Source organism: Poecilia reticulata, linkage group LG4 (genome assembly GCF_000633615.1).
Source record: "Poecilia reticulata strain Guanapo linkage group LG4, Guppy_female_1.0+MT, whole genome shotgun sequence".
In the NCBI taxonomy this organism is placed as follows: Eukaryota; Metazoa; Chordata; class Actinopteri; order Cyprinodontiformes; family Poeciliidae; genus Poecilia; species Poecilia reticulata.
In genome coordinates, this window is record NC_024334.1 from 22,185,777 (window position 1) to 22,200,365 (window position 14,589).

Below are 14,589 nucleotides of genomic sequence, written 5' to 3' on the forward strand. Positions count from 1 at the left end.
TATATTTATATTCTCTTATACAAGCTGTAGCCATATCTTAAGTGTTATAAAATTATAATAATTAGTAAAAGAGAACACTGGGACAAAAGTAAATAAGTACTCACTAAAAAAAAAAAAAAAGGGGGGGTTATGGTTTTTGAAAGAAATTAAATCTTCCAACCGACTGAAAATTCTGATGTTTTAAAAAAATATTTAAAATCAAAATTTCTTCCTCTTTTGTTTAATTGATACGTCCCCTGGCTATTTATGGCAACATTATTACCTTCTTTTATCAAACATCTCCATCTAGTGGACAAAACACGACATTGCTCAATGTTGTGAATAAACAGTTTATTGCACGGTCATCATACTGTAAACGTCTTTGGGCAAAAAAAAAAATCCCTCTGAAAATGTGGCAATAAGCATGATTTTCTTCTACAGAAACATAAAAATTATGACTGAAAAAAAAGACATGCCATACATTCAAGTGACGGCTTTGAGAAAATCTATACAACAATGTGAGCAAAACAAATTTAAAATTTTTTTTTTAAATGCTTAAATCGCAATAATTTTACATACCGACTAAAGTCTTTCATATTCATATGTTTTTGTTTGTAATAAGTTTGATTAGCAACACTTACGATCATCTAAGACACAGATGGAGTTACACGGTGTTAGATGGATTGGTAAGTGAAAATTTAACAGTCACAATCAATTGTTTTCCTTTCAATGGGAAATAAAATCCACACTGGCACCATCATAAAATTTAAACCTGCTAAATCTGTCTTTAGTTGCACATAACCATGTATCATCACATGCTGTGCCATAGAAAAATAAAAATAAAATATTTAAAATGTCTCTTGTACAAAAAAGATGAAAGGAAGCACATGAAAAAAATCTGATTTGTTTTTGATAAAGTAGGATCAACAGAAGGGGAAATTCTGATAAAGTGCAATTTAACTCCTTTGCCATCTATCATTCTAGTGGTACCGCGTTTCTCAGACATGTTTTAACCATTCCATGATAGAAAAAACTTATTTTTTGTGCCTTTCTGCAAAGCTAGAGATCCCTTTGCATTAGGCCAAGCTTTTGATAATGCGTATCCTTGCAGAACAGATCTCCTGTCGGCTTATTCGCGTCTCTGACATCCTCTGTAGGAAACAGGAGTGAGGAAAGTCCTGCACAGAGCAGAGACTCGTCACAGCCACGAAACGGACTCCGCTCCCTTTCCTCATGCAGGTCGCATCTGTACTTTCCCTCCGTTATCGTTCTTCAGCCACCCCCGCTGGTTCAGTGGATGGAGTAGCCCATCTGGTGCAGCTTCAGCAGCAAGTTGTGCATAACGTCAAACGTGGTGAAGCTAATTCCCACTGCGATGGGCCCTTTCACCCAGTTCATGCTCAGGCCTTTGTACAGTCCACGCCTGATGCCTTCCTGCTTCACAATCTCGCGCATGGTCCCCAGGATGGTTGTGTAGGAGGAGCCGATCACGCCGGCTGTCTGCATGCGCCGGCGCACCACATCCAGAGGGTACGAAGCCGACTGTCCAATCAGGCCCGCACAGGCTCCAAACGCCAAGCGCTCATAAGGGTATGGCTGAGATCGCTTCGTCTTATCTAAGGTAAAACAGATGGTAGGGTTGGAACTGACTGTCATCTACCAATCTTACTTTAATTAATTAAAACCAAACATGCGAAGACAGCGAAATGGTGAGAGTACCTGCGTGGAGCTTTTTGAGGGTCTCGTAGGTAAAAAACGTGATCCCTGCGTATGGGATAACACCCAAGATGGTGGGAGTGAAACCTTTATACAGTGTCTTTACACCTTCTTCTTGGGAGATGCGTACAAAGACATGCATGATGTTACTGTACCTGGAAAAGAAAAACAGAAATTAATTTGAGACATAAATTTTCTATTGAGTGCAAAGTCACAATAACTGCAAAGACCAACAAATGTTGTTTTTTTTATGTAAGGATGACATAAGCATTAATCAAGAGTAAGAAAAGTCTTTCCTGGTGCCAATATAGGAGTCTACGTTCAAAGTGATAGACAGTATGATGAGGACAGACCACCCAGATCATATTTAACTGAGACAATCCCAACATAGTCCAGTTAGTAAAGAGAGATTTAGAGGCAACTCCTCTTTTCACCAAACTGAAAGTCAAAGAGTGAAATTAAAACTCAAATTCTGAATTTGATTTTGTAGTAAAATTTAAATGGGGGTTTTAGCAGTAGTTTCACAAGATTTGTGGATCTTTCAACATTTTTCTAAAGATATACAGCACTGAATGCATGAGTTACTTTATGTTTAATTAAGCTATTAATTATCTGATCACGTCATAAACTCTGGAAGTCTACAAATGGTGATCACTTCAAAGCTACAGGAAAAATCTAACTCCTTTAAAAGAAAGAGACGCAAATGAAATGAAGGGTCTATAGATGGAAGAAATCTGCAGAACATACCATCTTATATCCAAAGTCAATAAATGTTGAGTGTGGATCTAAACCAAAAGTTTAAAAAATGCTTTATTAATGACTGAAAAAATATAATTACGTGATAAAGAAACTTGGTTCAAAATAACCAACAAACCAGACATTATCTGAGAACGGGTACACCATATGATCCTGAACGTCCAGCATTCAGATTAGTAATGTAATCATTTGGATCCCTAACATACCTAACCCTGTCAGAAATGGCCCGTATACTGAACGGTGTTGACCGTTTTTCCAGGAATGACTAACTGATCATTATAAAAATCGGACAAATTCGTCCTCTGCTAGAGATGAGCTTAACTCTGGAGGTCCTTACATTTCTTTAGCGGTGACAGCCATCCTGGCTCGGACCATGTCCAAGGGGTAAGTTAGCATGGCAGCGGTCGTACCGGCCAGAGACCCCGCCAGTAGCCGTGGGAAAGGAGGCAGCGCTCTGAAATAAAAAGCAGTTGACTTTAAGCCCACTTGAAAGAACACATAGCAAATCCCACACAGCTACAGCCATGCTAATATAAGCTAAATGCTAACTTCCCGGTCGCTACAGTCATGCTGACTCAGCTAAAGCTGTACATTTTCACAAAGTTTGTGCCATCGTGTTTTTCCCAAAGACTTAAAACATGAAAATAGCACAATAAGAAAGTCTTTACTCACTTGCCCTGGAAGCCATAGTAGCCCCCCAGGAGTTTCTTGTATTGCTCGTGTGAGCAAAACTGGATGGCAGCGTAGGGCATGACCCGCACCATGGTGGCAGAGTTCCCCCTCCACAGACTGAGGAATCCATCCTTCATGTACGTGCAGTAGATCACCCTGAAGGCCTCCTGCAGCACACCGTAACGTTCGACGCGTTATCCGCTTAGCACGTCTGATATTTTGGCGTTACATAATAAGGCTCGTAAAGAACCTTTGTTAACATGTGGTCACAAACAGTTTTGCCCCAAAACAACATCAGGACAAAGTGATTAAGCAAAAAAAAAAAAACTAAATCCAACCACATCATTTCAGTTTATTTGTCACGCAAAGTTGTTAAAAATTGGAAATGAATTTATAAACTGTTACTTATTGCTTCAAATTGAATTTTCTGTAACATTTTAGCAAATATTCTTGAAAAATAAACTTCCAGTGTGCATAAACAGTGACGCAAGAGTTCATAACTTTCAGTATGTTTTGTACTTGAGCAGTCAATTGCCCTGCTTATCACTGCAGGTACACATGACGTGATGAAAATCTGTGTCTTATCGGTTCCTGTTCTGCAGATAGGATAGATAAATAAACTCACCTTTGCTGAGAATCTCTTTGAAGACACTGAAAAACAACAAGAGGCACAGTGAACCACAGGGTTGAGACACACCGTCTCATGTAGGCTAAACATCTACTAAGAGGATTAGTCCAGAACAGTGGAGGTGTAAACTCTGGTACGGATACAAAACATTAGTTCAGTCTACAGAAAAGTGTAAAACGTCCAAGTGTCGCCTTTTTTGCAGGCAAGCACATTTCCTCATCTATATCTGGAAGGAAACCTTAGACCTGAGAGTTTGTCTTGCCTTGAAAAATGATCTTGGTGCGGTCCAGAGGTGCAATGACGGTTTTGGCCACAGCTCCAGCGAATGCGCCACACAGCAGAGAGTCCAGAGGGGTCAATCTGGGTCTCAGGTCCTGTTTGGAGACATTTTCACACATTTGTGAGCTAGTGAGACAATGTTTTGCAACATAAACACACAAAAAAACTGCAATATAAATATGAAATAACACAAAAGCTATGGTATGTCTTATCTATGTTTATGCTTTATGTGGATTGCTGATCAACGGAAACGCTCCCAGATAAATTTGTCGGCTCGGGGTTTGGGCAAAGAAAAGAAAGAGCCACAACACGCACGTGGACGACGGGGCACGGAAACTGAGAATCACATGAGATAAGTCTGCCCCATGTTTCTTGGAACATGAGCTCTGCCCTGTGTGATCATGGAAGCAGTCCTAAAGTAGGCCAGCTGAACTCAATAAACACCCCCACTGACTGATAGCGCAAGGATTTGGCTTGATAAACAAAGACGTTTCATCACCAGCAACAGAAAAACAAAACACTTTAAAAACTTGCATCTGTAATTCATATTGTTGGAACTATTCCATCATATCACTTATTTTTGACTCCAAGAACCAACAGTACCATGAATTTAAAGCTGGTATCCCTCCTGCTTCATAATCCATTTTATAATTATTCATTTTACTGATCATTTACGCATCTCTAATAAAATAAAAACACAAAGGTGACAAAGCAGGGGAAAAAAAAGAAGGGTGTGGAGAACCAGGGACACGTCAACAGAGACAAATGAAAGGTAGAAATGCATTTGTTAAAATGCACCCATTAGGCTTTTCCTGTCCAAAAAGGATTTACGGTTTTCTTTTAAGTCCAACTTGTGAATGTGTATTTTTATGGACAGAGGCCTGCTGCGGAGGATTAGTTGGCATCACCCTTCTATTTACAGCAGCAGGACTGTTCTGATGTTGGATGTTTACAGCCAGCAAGGAGACACTGAATGTCACAATAACACCACCGTAAAGAAGAGTATGGTATTAGAAGCAACACATAGTGGCTTTTTCCATTCTTAACCGCTTTTAATATACATTTGTGATTTTATTTTTTTCTTAAAACGTATCTTTTTTTTGGCAACGCTTACACTTTATTTGAATATATTGTGACATAGTCAACCTTCCTGTTTAACACTTCAGAAGAGGATTAATTCACATTTGCGATTGTAAAAACAGTACATTTAAAAATGCTTTTCCACACCCATCTGCAGCAACCTGTCTGGTCCCGTTTTAATATTGTTTTCCCCTTTCCTTATTCTCACTGGCTAAGAGAGAGAAACACACCCAGCACGCTCACCTTTGCTTGGCTGGACGGTGGGAGGGTCAGCACAGTAGTTTGGGCCACAGGCATGCGGCCCTGGCGGTGCTCGTGCACACGGTGGGCCATTGGTGCCCCCTTCTTAGATTACCAAGACTTGTCACACACCCGCGGAGCTCTTTCTGGACAAAACCCCACAACTGCAGGGGAAAATGACATACATTGAGTTAAAAACACTCCAAACTGCTGTTTTGAGGCAACATCCTCCTTGCTATGCGGAGTTCCTCCGTACCAGAACACGAGTACGTGCATTCTCTCACGCCCATGTTCCCACACGAATGGTCTCCCTTGTAAACAAACGGGGTGTCACGGTACAGAGGATACAAACCAATGTTGGTTTATCTACATAAAGCCAAATTCATAACGATGTTGCATGAGTGATTATATGTGCCCTGGTTGTCATTTAAATAAACCATACGAGACCTTAATAGGCGCGTGTAAAATAAATGAACTGCGATTCACAGCTGTCCAGAAACAATAATAATAATAAACAGACACTCTTCCTTTCTGAAGTGAAATCTGTGTTGGTTATTAAAACCCGCATGAACGCTTACCTTGACTGTCCCAGAGCAGTCCGTGTTTACAAATAGTCGACGAGTGAAATCCTACAATGCTCTGCCGTGCTGCAGCTCGTCCTGCACATCTCCTGTTTGTTGGCAGAAGGCTTGTCACTCGCGCTTTTAAGTTGCACAGCACACGCGCAGCGATGTGTCCCAACGTCTCCTCGCGTTGTTGACGTCTTTTATCAAGTTGAGTCGAAGAAAAGTGTCAATAAAGCACGCAGTTTGTTTGTAAGGGGACGTGAGTCAGACAACGTTCATCTCGGAGGTGTTCCCTCTCCCCCTCCTCTCTCCTACTCTGTGCACAGAAAGATTATTCTGGACTCTCGAGCCCCGAGCGAACGAGAACACGGCGTATTCCACTGTTTTGGACTACAATACCCAAGAGCAAATAGCATCGCGTAAGCAAAGTCTCGCGAGGTTATGCTCAACATTGGGTTGCCAGGTATATATTACGCAATCATATCAATCTTTTAATTAACCGTTTTAGTTTTCCATATTATCTCATTTTGTTTGTGTGTGTGTGTGTGTGTGTGTGTGTGTGTGTGTGTGTGTGTGTGTGTGTGTGTGTGTGTGTGTTTCTTTCTGGGGTCAAACTTTAGAAAGAGCTAAATGAGAATCTCCATCCATTATCCAAACTCCAAACCCTCTCATCCTTGCAGGGACAAGCTCAGGCTGGTGCCTAACTATAACAATAATTGGGTGAGAGGCAGGGTACACCCTGGAGAGGTCACTAGTCAGCACAAGGCAACACAGAGATAAACTGGACAAACAGCTGTGTGCACACACAGCACACTTAAAAGACAATTTTCAGAGACCAATTAACCTAACACTCATATTTTTTGGAACAGAGTATCTTCAGTACTCGCAGAGTTAATCACCACACAAAACAACTGCCTTTTACAAAGTAAACCTATGGATAATTTGGCAAACTCTTTGAATTTTTGCAAGAATTTTTTACTTGCCTTTAGGATCTACAGAGCACAATCACATAAAGAACATCAAACAGAACTGCACTTTATGCTTAATCCCAATCAGTATTGCATGTTAATGCATTCAATAATGAAATCATAAATGACTGCAGGGCTGTATAATGTAATATTTTAGGTGCCATGCATTAATACTTTCCTTGTCAACAATATATTAGAGCAATTGTATGAATTCTCACTTTCTGGCTTTAGAGCCAGAAAGTGAGAATTTTTTCAGCATTATGTTCTTAAGGTTTAGACCTTAAGAACATAATGCTGAAAAAAATTTTGTAAAACAGATTAATTGCATTAGATGTCATTAACATCAGAATAACCTTATGTGGCAAGTTTATGGGTACAAAGAATTTTACTTTGCTTTCCAAAGGCTGCATAGTAATCAGGATACAGTCAGAAACAGCAAACAAAAATATATAACAACACTTGGTAAGTAGGACTACAGGAGTAAGAAAGGACAAGAGCAGTATTTACAACATACAGCCATCTTGTGTAGCTATTTTGTTTTTGTTATTCACATACATAAAGAAATACAGTATGTATGTTAATACTTACATGCATGCACAAGAGGAAGGGATTCTTGTTCAAATGTATCTTTACAATCCGAAAAACATCTCAATAACACGTTTTATTAATTTAGTACAACTTTCAATTCAGAATAAATAAAATAACACAATTCGTTTCTTACAAAAAAAAAACTCTGGAAAACGGACTTAGAGCATCGTTTCTATTTCTATTGGAACATAAACATGTGGAGAATATTGTTAAAATAGTAGTTCGGCGTATTAAATAAAATAAATATTTTTATAATAAAATTGGATTTGACCATTTCCTGCGCTATTTGTTTTATTGAAATGACAAAATAGGACACAACTAAAGTTTTTCTTCACAATTTGGAGCTGGAAAAAGCCACTTCGATCGTAGTCTGCCCAACCTGGCAACCCGCGGCTCTGGCCGTAGCGCTGAAAAACTTGTTGTTGTCTGGGAAAATGGCGTCAAACGTAGAGGCCCCGGAGCGTTGGTACCTCGCCCTCCTCGGCTTTGCGGAACATTTCCGAACCTCCAGTCCACCCAAAATACGGCTGTGCGTACACTGTCTACAGGCCGTGTTTCAGTTCAAGCCCCCGCAGAGGATCGAAGCTCGGACGCATCTCCAGCTGGGTTCGGTTCTCTACCATCACACCAAGAACAGCGAGCTGGCCCGCAGCCACCTAGAGAAAGCGGTGAGGGGCGTTTGATCTAGGAAAGAGCGGGGATGCTGCAGAGAAGCGGAGGGAGTGTAGGCCGCGGGCAGTGAAAACACCGAACGGCGGAAGTGTTTAACTAGCTATTCATTCAAGAAGGTTACATTAGTAAAGAGGTTCTGATACATGTTCAAATAATTTTGGTACAAAGTGTGTCGTTTAAACCCTGTTCAACCACTTTAGCCTCACGCGCTGGTTTTTACAAAATAAACTGCTGCTCAAATATTTACGCCCAGAATGTTGGCTGACAATATTTTGTCCTTTTTTTGCAGTGGTTTATATCTCAACAACTTCCTCAGTTCGAAGATGTCAAATTTGAAGCTGCGAGTATTCTGTCGGAACTATTTTGCCAACAGGTAAAACATATAAAGAAGATTATAAGATGCTATTATGGTAAACAGAAAAAAGAGTCGAGCCATATTTGTGCTTTTCAAAGACATCCACAAATGATTCTGATACGAGGGGGTGTTATTATGACCTGCTAACTGCCCGCATGTAATACATTTTCAGAATTTGGTGGACTCTGCAAAGCCCCTGCTGCGTAAAGCCATCCAGATTTCCCAGCAAACACCATACTGGCACTGCAGACTGCTGTTCCAGTTAGCGGTATGTATTACTTCAGTGGTATTAAAGTTTTCCTACTGAAGATGCACTTATCGCAGATTTTGTGGCCGATTTCTTGTCACAATTTTTTTTGGATTTCACATGCTAATGCAGCTGGTAGTCTTGATTCTTTTGCTGGTTCATTATAAATAGCAAATTGATCCGTCTTAACATGAAAATGTTTATATTACTTATATATGCTCTTAATAAAGTAAGTACTCCAAAAAGAAAAATAATCACACATGTAGTTGTACCTTTCTGAGTTGCCTCATTTCTGGCCCACTGTTGGTACTCGTGCACACCCTCCAACCCAGTAGGCGGCAGTAATGTACCTAACGCTTGCTAAGCTATAAAGAAGTTTCATGTTGATGTGTAGCATTTTGATTAAAAAAAATTACATAGACTAATTTTAATTAGATTTTTAATACATTTATTTGTGTGTAAGAACACACGAGTTTACATAAGTTAGTTTACATAAACTAAAACGATGATTTTCTCAAAAATGGTTTGAAAATACCAAACTGTCTGTACATCACAAAAAATACAACATTAATTCATGGTAAATCAAAAAAAAAAAAAAACAATGTCAACTTTAACCTTTGCGGAAAAAAAAAAGATAAGGGGTTGCCATTAATTATTCCCATTATCAAATGAGACGGCGTCAGACTGTGTGTGGGGTGGGTTACATACCTACAGAGATATAAAACTAACTTATATGAACTTAAATACAAACTACGATTTGCTGTGTGAATGTGCCTTACCAATATGTGATTTAGGAACGTCAAAGACTCAAAAAATAGCTTACTCTTTTTCTCTTATCAACAACTGTTGTTGTCAAAGTGACTTGTTAGCGCCTGTGTTTTGGTGCATTCACTAACTGTGTCTTACCTGCCTGTCACCGATCAGGGCCACAGAATATTAAAATTATCAGATTTATTCTTGCTTTGTATTATTATTATTTCTTTTGTTTTAGTTGGAGAACAGAGTTAGACCTGCTGCATTTGGATTCTAGTTGTTTGAAAGTTAATAGTTGCCTGTATTGAGATGTTAAGGTGGTTTTCTTATCTCTTTTCAGCAACTTCATACTCTGGAGAAAGACTTGGTGTCAGCATGTGACCTTCTGGGAGTTGGTGCTGAGTATGCCCGAGTCGTGGGTTCAGAATATACCAGGTAAACATCTCCGTCATTTGCAGTTTGCATGTTTAAATTGTTACCCGGACGACAAAGGGGGGTTGGGGGGGAGGCAATGTGACTATTATAGAATGCCTAAACCAAAATGATGATCATTTTGTCCCGTTGACGAAAAGTAACTCTTTGCTGTAACTCCGACAGCTCTACTTGTGTGATTCGCTTCAAGTGAATCGGTTCTGTATTGGCTATTGCACACTAAATAATTAAGGGGGAAACCTTTGCAAGCTGCTTTAAGGTTTTATTTTTAATGTATGTGAAGCTGATGCGAATAGACTTTTAAATGTGACTATGTAAAACTTAAATAAATATAACATACTATATATAATTTTACAACATGGAAGGCGCAACCAAAATGTGTGGAAAATGAAGCTACTACTTTGTTGCTGAACAAGCTTCCACTGGAAACAAATCAGTAAATCAATTTTAATTTTAAATGTACTAAGATTACAAATAACCTGTTTTCTTATGAAATAAGCATTTTATTTGTGCTTGGAACTCTTTTTAATTGAGATTTGTATCTAATAATTAAGATTACAAGGTATTTATTTGTAATAATTTGACGTGAACGTTGACTTAATTTTACTTTTTTGCATCTTTTTAGGGCTTTGTTTCTTCTTAGTAAAGGCATGGTAAGTTTTCTCTTTCCATTTTTCTCTTCTCTGTAGCTAAGTTTTATCTTTATGTCTTCATATCTTTGTTTTTTCTTTCTACATCTGGCCACGAGGAAACCCAGCGTTAACTGTTTTAGTCATTTGTTTTGACCTGGGGATGTTTTCTAACCTTCCAGTTGCTGCTAATGGAGAGGAAGCTTGGCGAGGTGCATCCTCTTCTCACACTGTGTGGAACTATAGTAGAAAACTGGCAGGGAAACCCCATCCAGAAGGAATCACTGAGAGTATTCTTCCTGGTCCTACAAGTCACACACTACCTGGATGCTGGACAGGTAGGAAACCTCCCTTGGATGGGTGATGACAAAGTTGTTGTTTTTTTTTCAGATTTCTGAAGTGGGATGAGGATGGATGTGTAAAAGTTGACAGGAGTGACTACATTGTTTCGTTTTGTTTGTTTCTTTTCAGGTAAAAAGCGTGAAGCCGTGTCTGAAGCAGCTGCAGCAGTGCATTCAGACTATCTCTACACTCCAAGATGATGAGATTTTACCCACCAACCCAGCTGACCTCTTCCACTGGCTGCCCAAGGAGCACATGTGTGTCCTCGTATATCTGGTAACGCTGATTTTCTTTCTTTCTTCCTTTCTTTTTTCTGTTACTCAAAAACTGTGTCCTTAGTTACAACAGAAGTCTCAAGCAATAGTCAAACCTGTACAAACATTAATTTAAAACTATTTAATTGTGCAAAAACATTGAATCAGAAACACTCTATATATTTTTTTTTCTTTTCATTTTCCAGGTGACAGTCATGCACTCCATGCAGGCGGGCTATTTGGAGAAAGCCCAGAAGTACACAGACAAGGCTCTTATGCAACTGGAGAAACTCAAAAGTGAGTTTTTGAGTGTTACTCTGTGCCTAATTTAATCAGCTTTGCTCTGTAAACTGTCCAGAAATCACTAACCGGTGCTGTTTTCTTTTTTTTTTTTTTTTTTTTTTTTTTTTTTTTTACCACTAATCAATTTATGTCAGTGTTGGACTGCAGCCCCATCCTGTCTACCTTCCAAGTCATTCTGCTGGAGCACATCATCATGTGCCGACTCGTCACGGGCCACAAGGCCACGGCATTGCAGGAGGTACATCGTTTCTATTCCTGTCACCATCTCTGCAGTTTATATTTAAATACGTGCCATCTTAAAAAAGAAAGCTCATATGGAACATTTGAAGCTCAGTTAGTTCTTTGTGACTTAAAGAAGTTTTAAGTTTTTCCAGCTTCTAACCAGAAAATCTCACCTTTAAAAACAAACTGAAACATTTTAAAAGGAAATTAAAACCAGGGGGAAATAAAATAATGGGTTTGCACACCCTAATGAAGACTGTGCTGAGAATTAACCACTACATCTGAACTCAAAATACATAGGAGCCATTTCAGCTGGCTATGATTACCTCCAAATAATTATTTTGTATATAAGAATTATTTTAATTTCCAACGGATTGGCTGTAGAGTGAATTTGAGGGATTCTAGAAGCATTTGCAAAAGTATCAAAAGTCAAATGAAACCAAGTTTGTTCTTTTTCTTTTTTTGTTCATAATTCCAAAAAGGTATGTTTGGTGCATAATTGCTCTTTACAGGAGTAATAATGGATGCCCCGTTCTACGAATTGATTTTTTTGTTATCAAAAAATGGGAGCAAGATCATAACAAGACGGAGGAAGGAAAGCACATCTAATCCAGATTTACTGCATCTGGCTCCTTCTGGTGCAAAACTGTGATACAATATGGCCGTTCATACTGCAGACAGTTTAAAAACCGTCTGATGCATATCCAATTTAGTTCCACATATTGAAACGGGACCATTTTCGTTTCAATTTTACCAAAATTGTTATTTTGGTAAAAGGATCGGAACTGGGCTGTTCAGACCATGAAAACAATCAAACACGGGTCACATATGGGCAAAGTAAATTGGATTTGGGTTGCATTTACCTGCTGTGTGAACGTCGTTGTGAATTTCCCCAGCCACTGATCTGCTGAGGACTGGAGAAGCACAGGAGATGCCTTCACTGACTGACAGATTCGAAGTGTGAAGATGTTCCACTTTGATCGAGTCCTACCCAAAAAAAAACAACTAAATCCAACCACATCATTTCAGTTTATTTATCCCTTTGAAAGATTTCAGTTTGTTTTTCCAAGTACGTCGCAAAGGTCAAAGTTGACATTGGAGATAGAAAATTGTCTGATTTATCTTAGTCCCCTTTTTTTTTGCATCACTAAAAGTTTGTGTTCCCTCTGTGTCAAAACAGAATTTGCATACTTGATGAACATTTGTGTCTCTGTTTAGATTTCACAGGTTTGTCAACTGTGCCAACAGTCCCCCAGGTTATTCAACAACCATGCTGCTCAACTACACACACTATTAGTGAGTATTTTGAACCAAAACTTTTTTTAATATTGCTGGTTGTGCTTTTCTAAAAGTGAAGAGACTACAAATTCTCTTTCTAATATTCCAGTAATAATCCTAATTTGGCTACCAATTTGGCATTATGGACTCATAAGAGGGTTACCAGCAATTCAGTATGTAATTCAGGTGCAAGACTAGTCAGAAAGGGGTTAATGGTAGATGTGCCTGAGCCAATCAGAAAAGTGGTTTATTGCACAGAGGACAGAGAAAACCAGAGATGTCCTGCAGAGGGCTGGGCATTGTACCTGCTTTCTGAAGCTCTGAACAGTAGATTATTGTAGGAAAATAGTGCATCAGTGTGCTTTGGGCTTAGCCAATAAGTTCCTGAAATGGATAAAAGATTGGAAAATCAGCTGAGCATTAAACAGGCGCAGCATCGGCCACTGCTGTAAAGTTGTCCAAAAGTGGAGAAGTGCAGAGCAGATGGCAAATGTAAACTATCAAAATGGCCACGGCGTGATCATTACTAACGTAGCAACAAACGGGATTCGCAAACTCCACTCTGATTCAGCAATTCCTCATAGTTCTGCACTATTTTTGAAAATACGAATTGATAGGAATCAAATAAGACGCACTGTCATTACCAAAGACGTGACTCGTCAGAGACCGTCCTGCTGCCAGCGTTGGCAAATAATTTCTGTTTAGTTTGTTTGTCTTAGTGGCCACCGCAGTTCATCATTGTAAAGTTCGCAACCACCAACCCACAAGGTCAGACCCAGTAATGAAAATGCATTTATTTTTAATGCAGTTCAAGTCTCAGTAGTGGAGGTGCGGAGTGTCTCAACTTGTCAAATGATCTCCGTTCCAGAGAATTCGCCTTACTCAATAACACAGCTGTACATATTTGCCTGGACTGTTTTTTTTTCTGTGTGGCACCAAATTACTTTCTGAGTCATCACTTGAGTTGTGTAGCGTTTTGAGACGCTCTGCAGCTTCTTTTTGTTAAACTTTTGTTTAGGTCGGTAATGACTGTTCTTGCAGTGGTGCGATTAAACTTTGCAAAAGGAACCCGTACCTTATTATTAGCTGAAAATAGCTCTATGTTTATTGTGTTTAAGTTACGTTATGTGTTATGTGTGAAAACAGTTGAAGGGATAGTTTTGGGACTCCAGATGAAATTAAAGTGGAAGACTTGCAGATATTACGGAACATACTCGCCTGCAAAAAAAAAAAGAAAAGGAGTTGGGTTTTTTTCGTCCGGAGAATCTGAAATTGTAGAATTGTAATTTTTTTTGTAATTTAAATTTTACATTTTCTAGAATTCAAAGAAAATTTTTCTAACTAAGGGAGGAAAATGTCATGATACACAAAGTGTCGATCGGTCACCGATCATAATCGGCCGATTTTCGTGAAAAAGTGCATGATCGGTGATCATTGGCTCTTGTTGCCGATACAATCACCTGCATCTCATTTCACAGCCTGTCTGTGCAGCTGGTCTCCTCTTTCCTTTACTCTGTGCAAACACGCAGCAACAAATCCTAAGCGATGAGGAACCATAACGCACTGAGTGAATGGGGAAGTTTGCGTGTTGAGGCGGAAAATTGAAGCAGGTCAAAATGCATCAACACAA

General features: G+C 39.2%; 2 protein-coding genes across 2 annotated transcripts in view; one reads left to right on the forward strand and one right to left on the reverse strand.

Moving 5' to 3' along the window:
• Positions 1-309: 309 nt before the first annotated feature.
• On the reverse strand, positions 310-6,297 carry LOC103463696 (mitochondrial coenzyme A transporter SLC25A42-like). Its single transcript, XM_008407232.2, has 8 exons — positions 5,929-6,297; positions 5,354-5,514; positions 4,014-4,125; positions 3,749-3,774; positions 3,124-3,290; positions 2,789-2,905; positions 1,699-1,850; positions 310-1,595 (listed from the first exon to the last, which is right to left on the reverse strand). Exons 2-8 carry the CDS (start codon positions 5,441-5,443, stop codon positions 1,270-1,272), a joined length of 990 nt encoding a protein of 329 aa, XP_008405454.1. The 5' UTR covers positions 5,444-5,514; positions 5,929-6,297; the 3' UTR covers positions 310-1,269.
• Positions 6,298-7,871: 1,574 nt separating this feature from the next.
• The window catches only part of mau2 (MAU2 sister chromatid cohesion factor), a 13,486-nt gene continuing 6,768 nt past the window's right edge, over positions 7,872-14,589 (forward strand). The window contains exons 1-10 of the mRNA XM_008407231.2: positions 7,872-8,140; positions 8,434-8,517; positions 8,672-8,767; positions 9,840-9,934; positions 10,557-10,584; positions 10,743-10,898; positions 11,032-11,178; positions 11,363-11,453; positions 11,594-11,697; positions 12,900-12,977. Coding sequence (XP_008405453.1) covers positions 7,907-8,140; positions 8,434-8,517; positions 8,672-8,767; positions 9,840-9,934; positions 10,557-10,584; positions 10,743-10,898; positions 11,032-11,178; positions 11,363-11,453; positions 11,594-11,697; positions 12,900-12,977 — 1,113 coding nt within the window. The 5' untranslated portion in view covers positions 7,872-7,906. The remainder of the gene's footprint in view (positions 8,141-8,433; positions 8,518-8,671; positions 8,768-9,839; positions 9,935-10,556; positions 10,585-10,742; positions 10,899-11,031; positions 11,179-11,362; positions 11,454-11,593; positions 11,698-12,899; positions 12,978-14,589) is intronic.

What these genes read in the sequence shown, in the direction of transcription:
- LOC103463696 (XM_008407232.2), bottom strand. Translation starts at nt 5,443, where the DNA reads ATGGCCCACCGTGTGCACGAGCACCGCCAGGGCCGCATGCCTGTGGCC. An exon ending in CAAAGAGATTCTCAGCAAAG is followed by an intron (nt 3,291 to 3,748) that starts GTGAGTTTATTT and finishes GGTGTGCTGCAG; the next exon opens with GAGGCCTTCAGGGTGATCTA. An exon ending in GCTGTCACCGCTAAAGAAAT is followed by an intron (nt 1,851 to 2,788) that starts GTAAGGACCTCC and finishes TTTCTTTTCCAG; the next exon opens with GTACAGTAACATCATGCATG.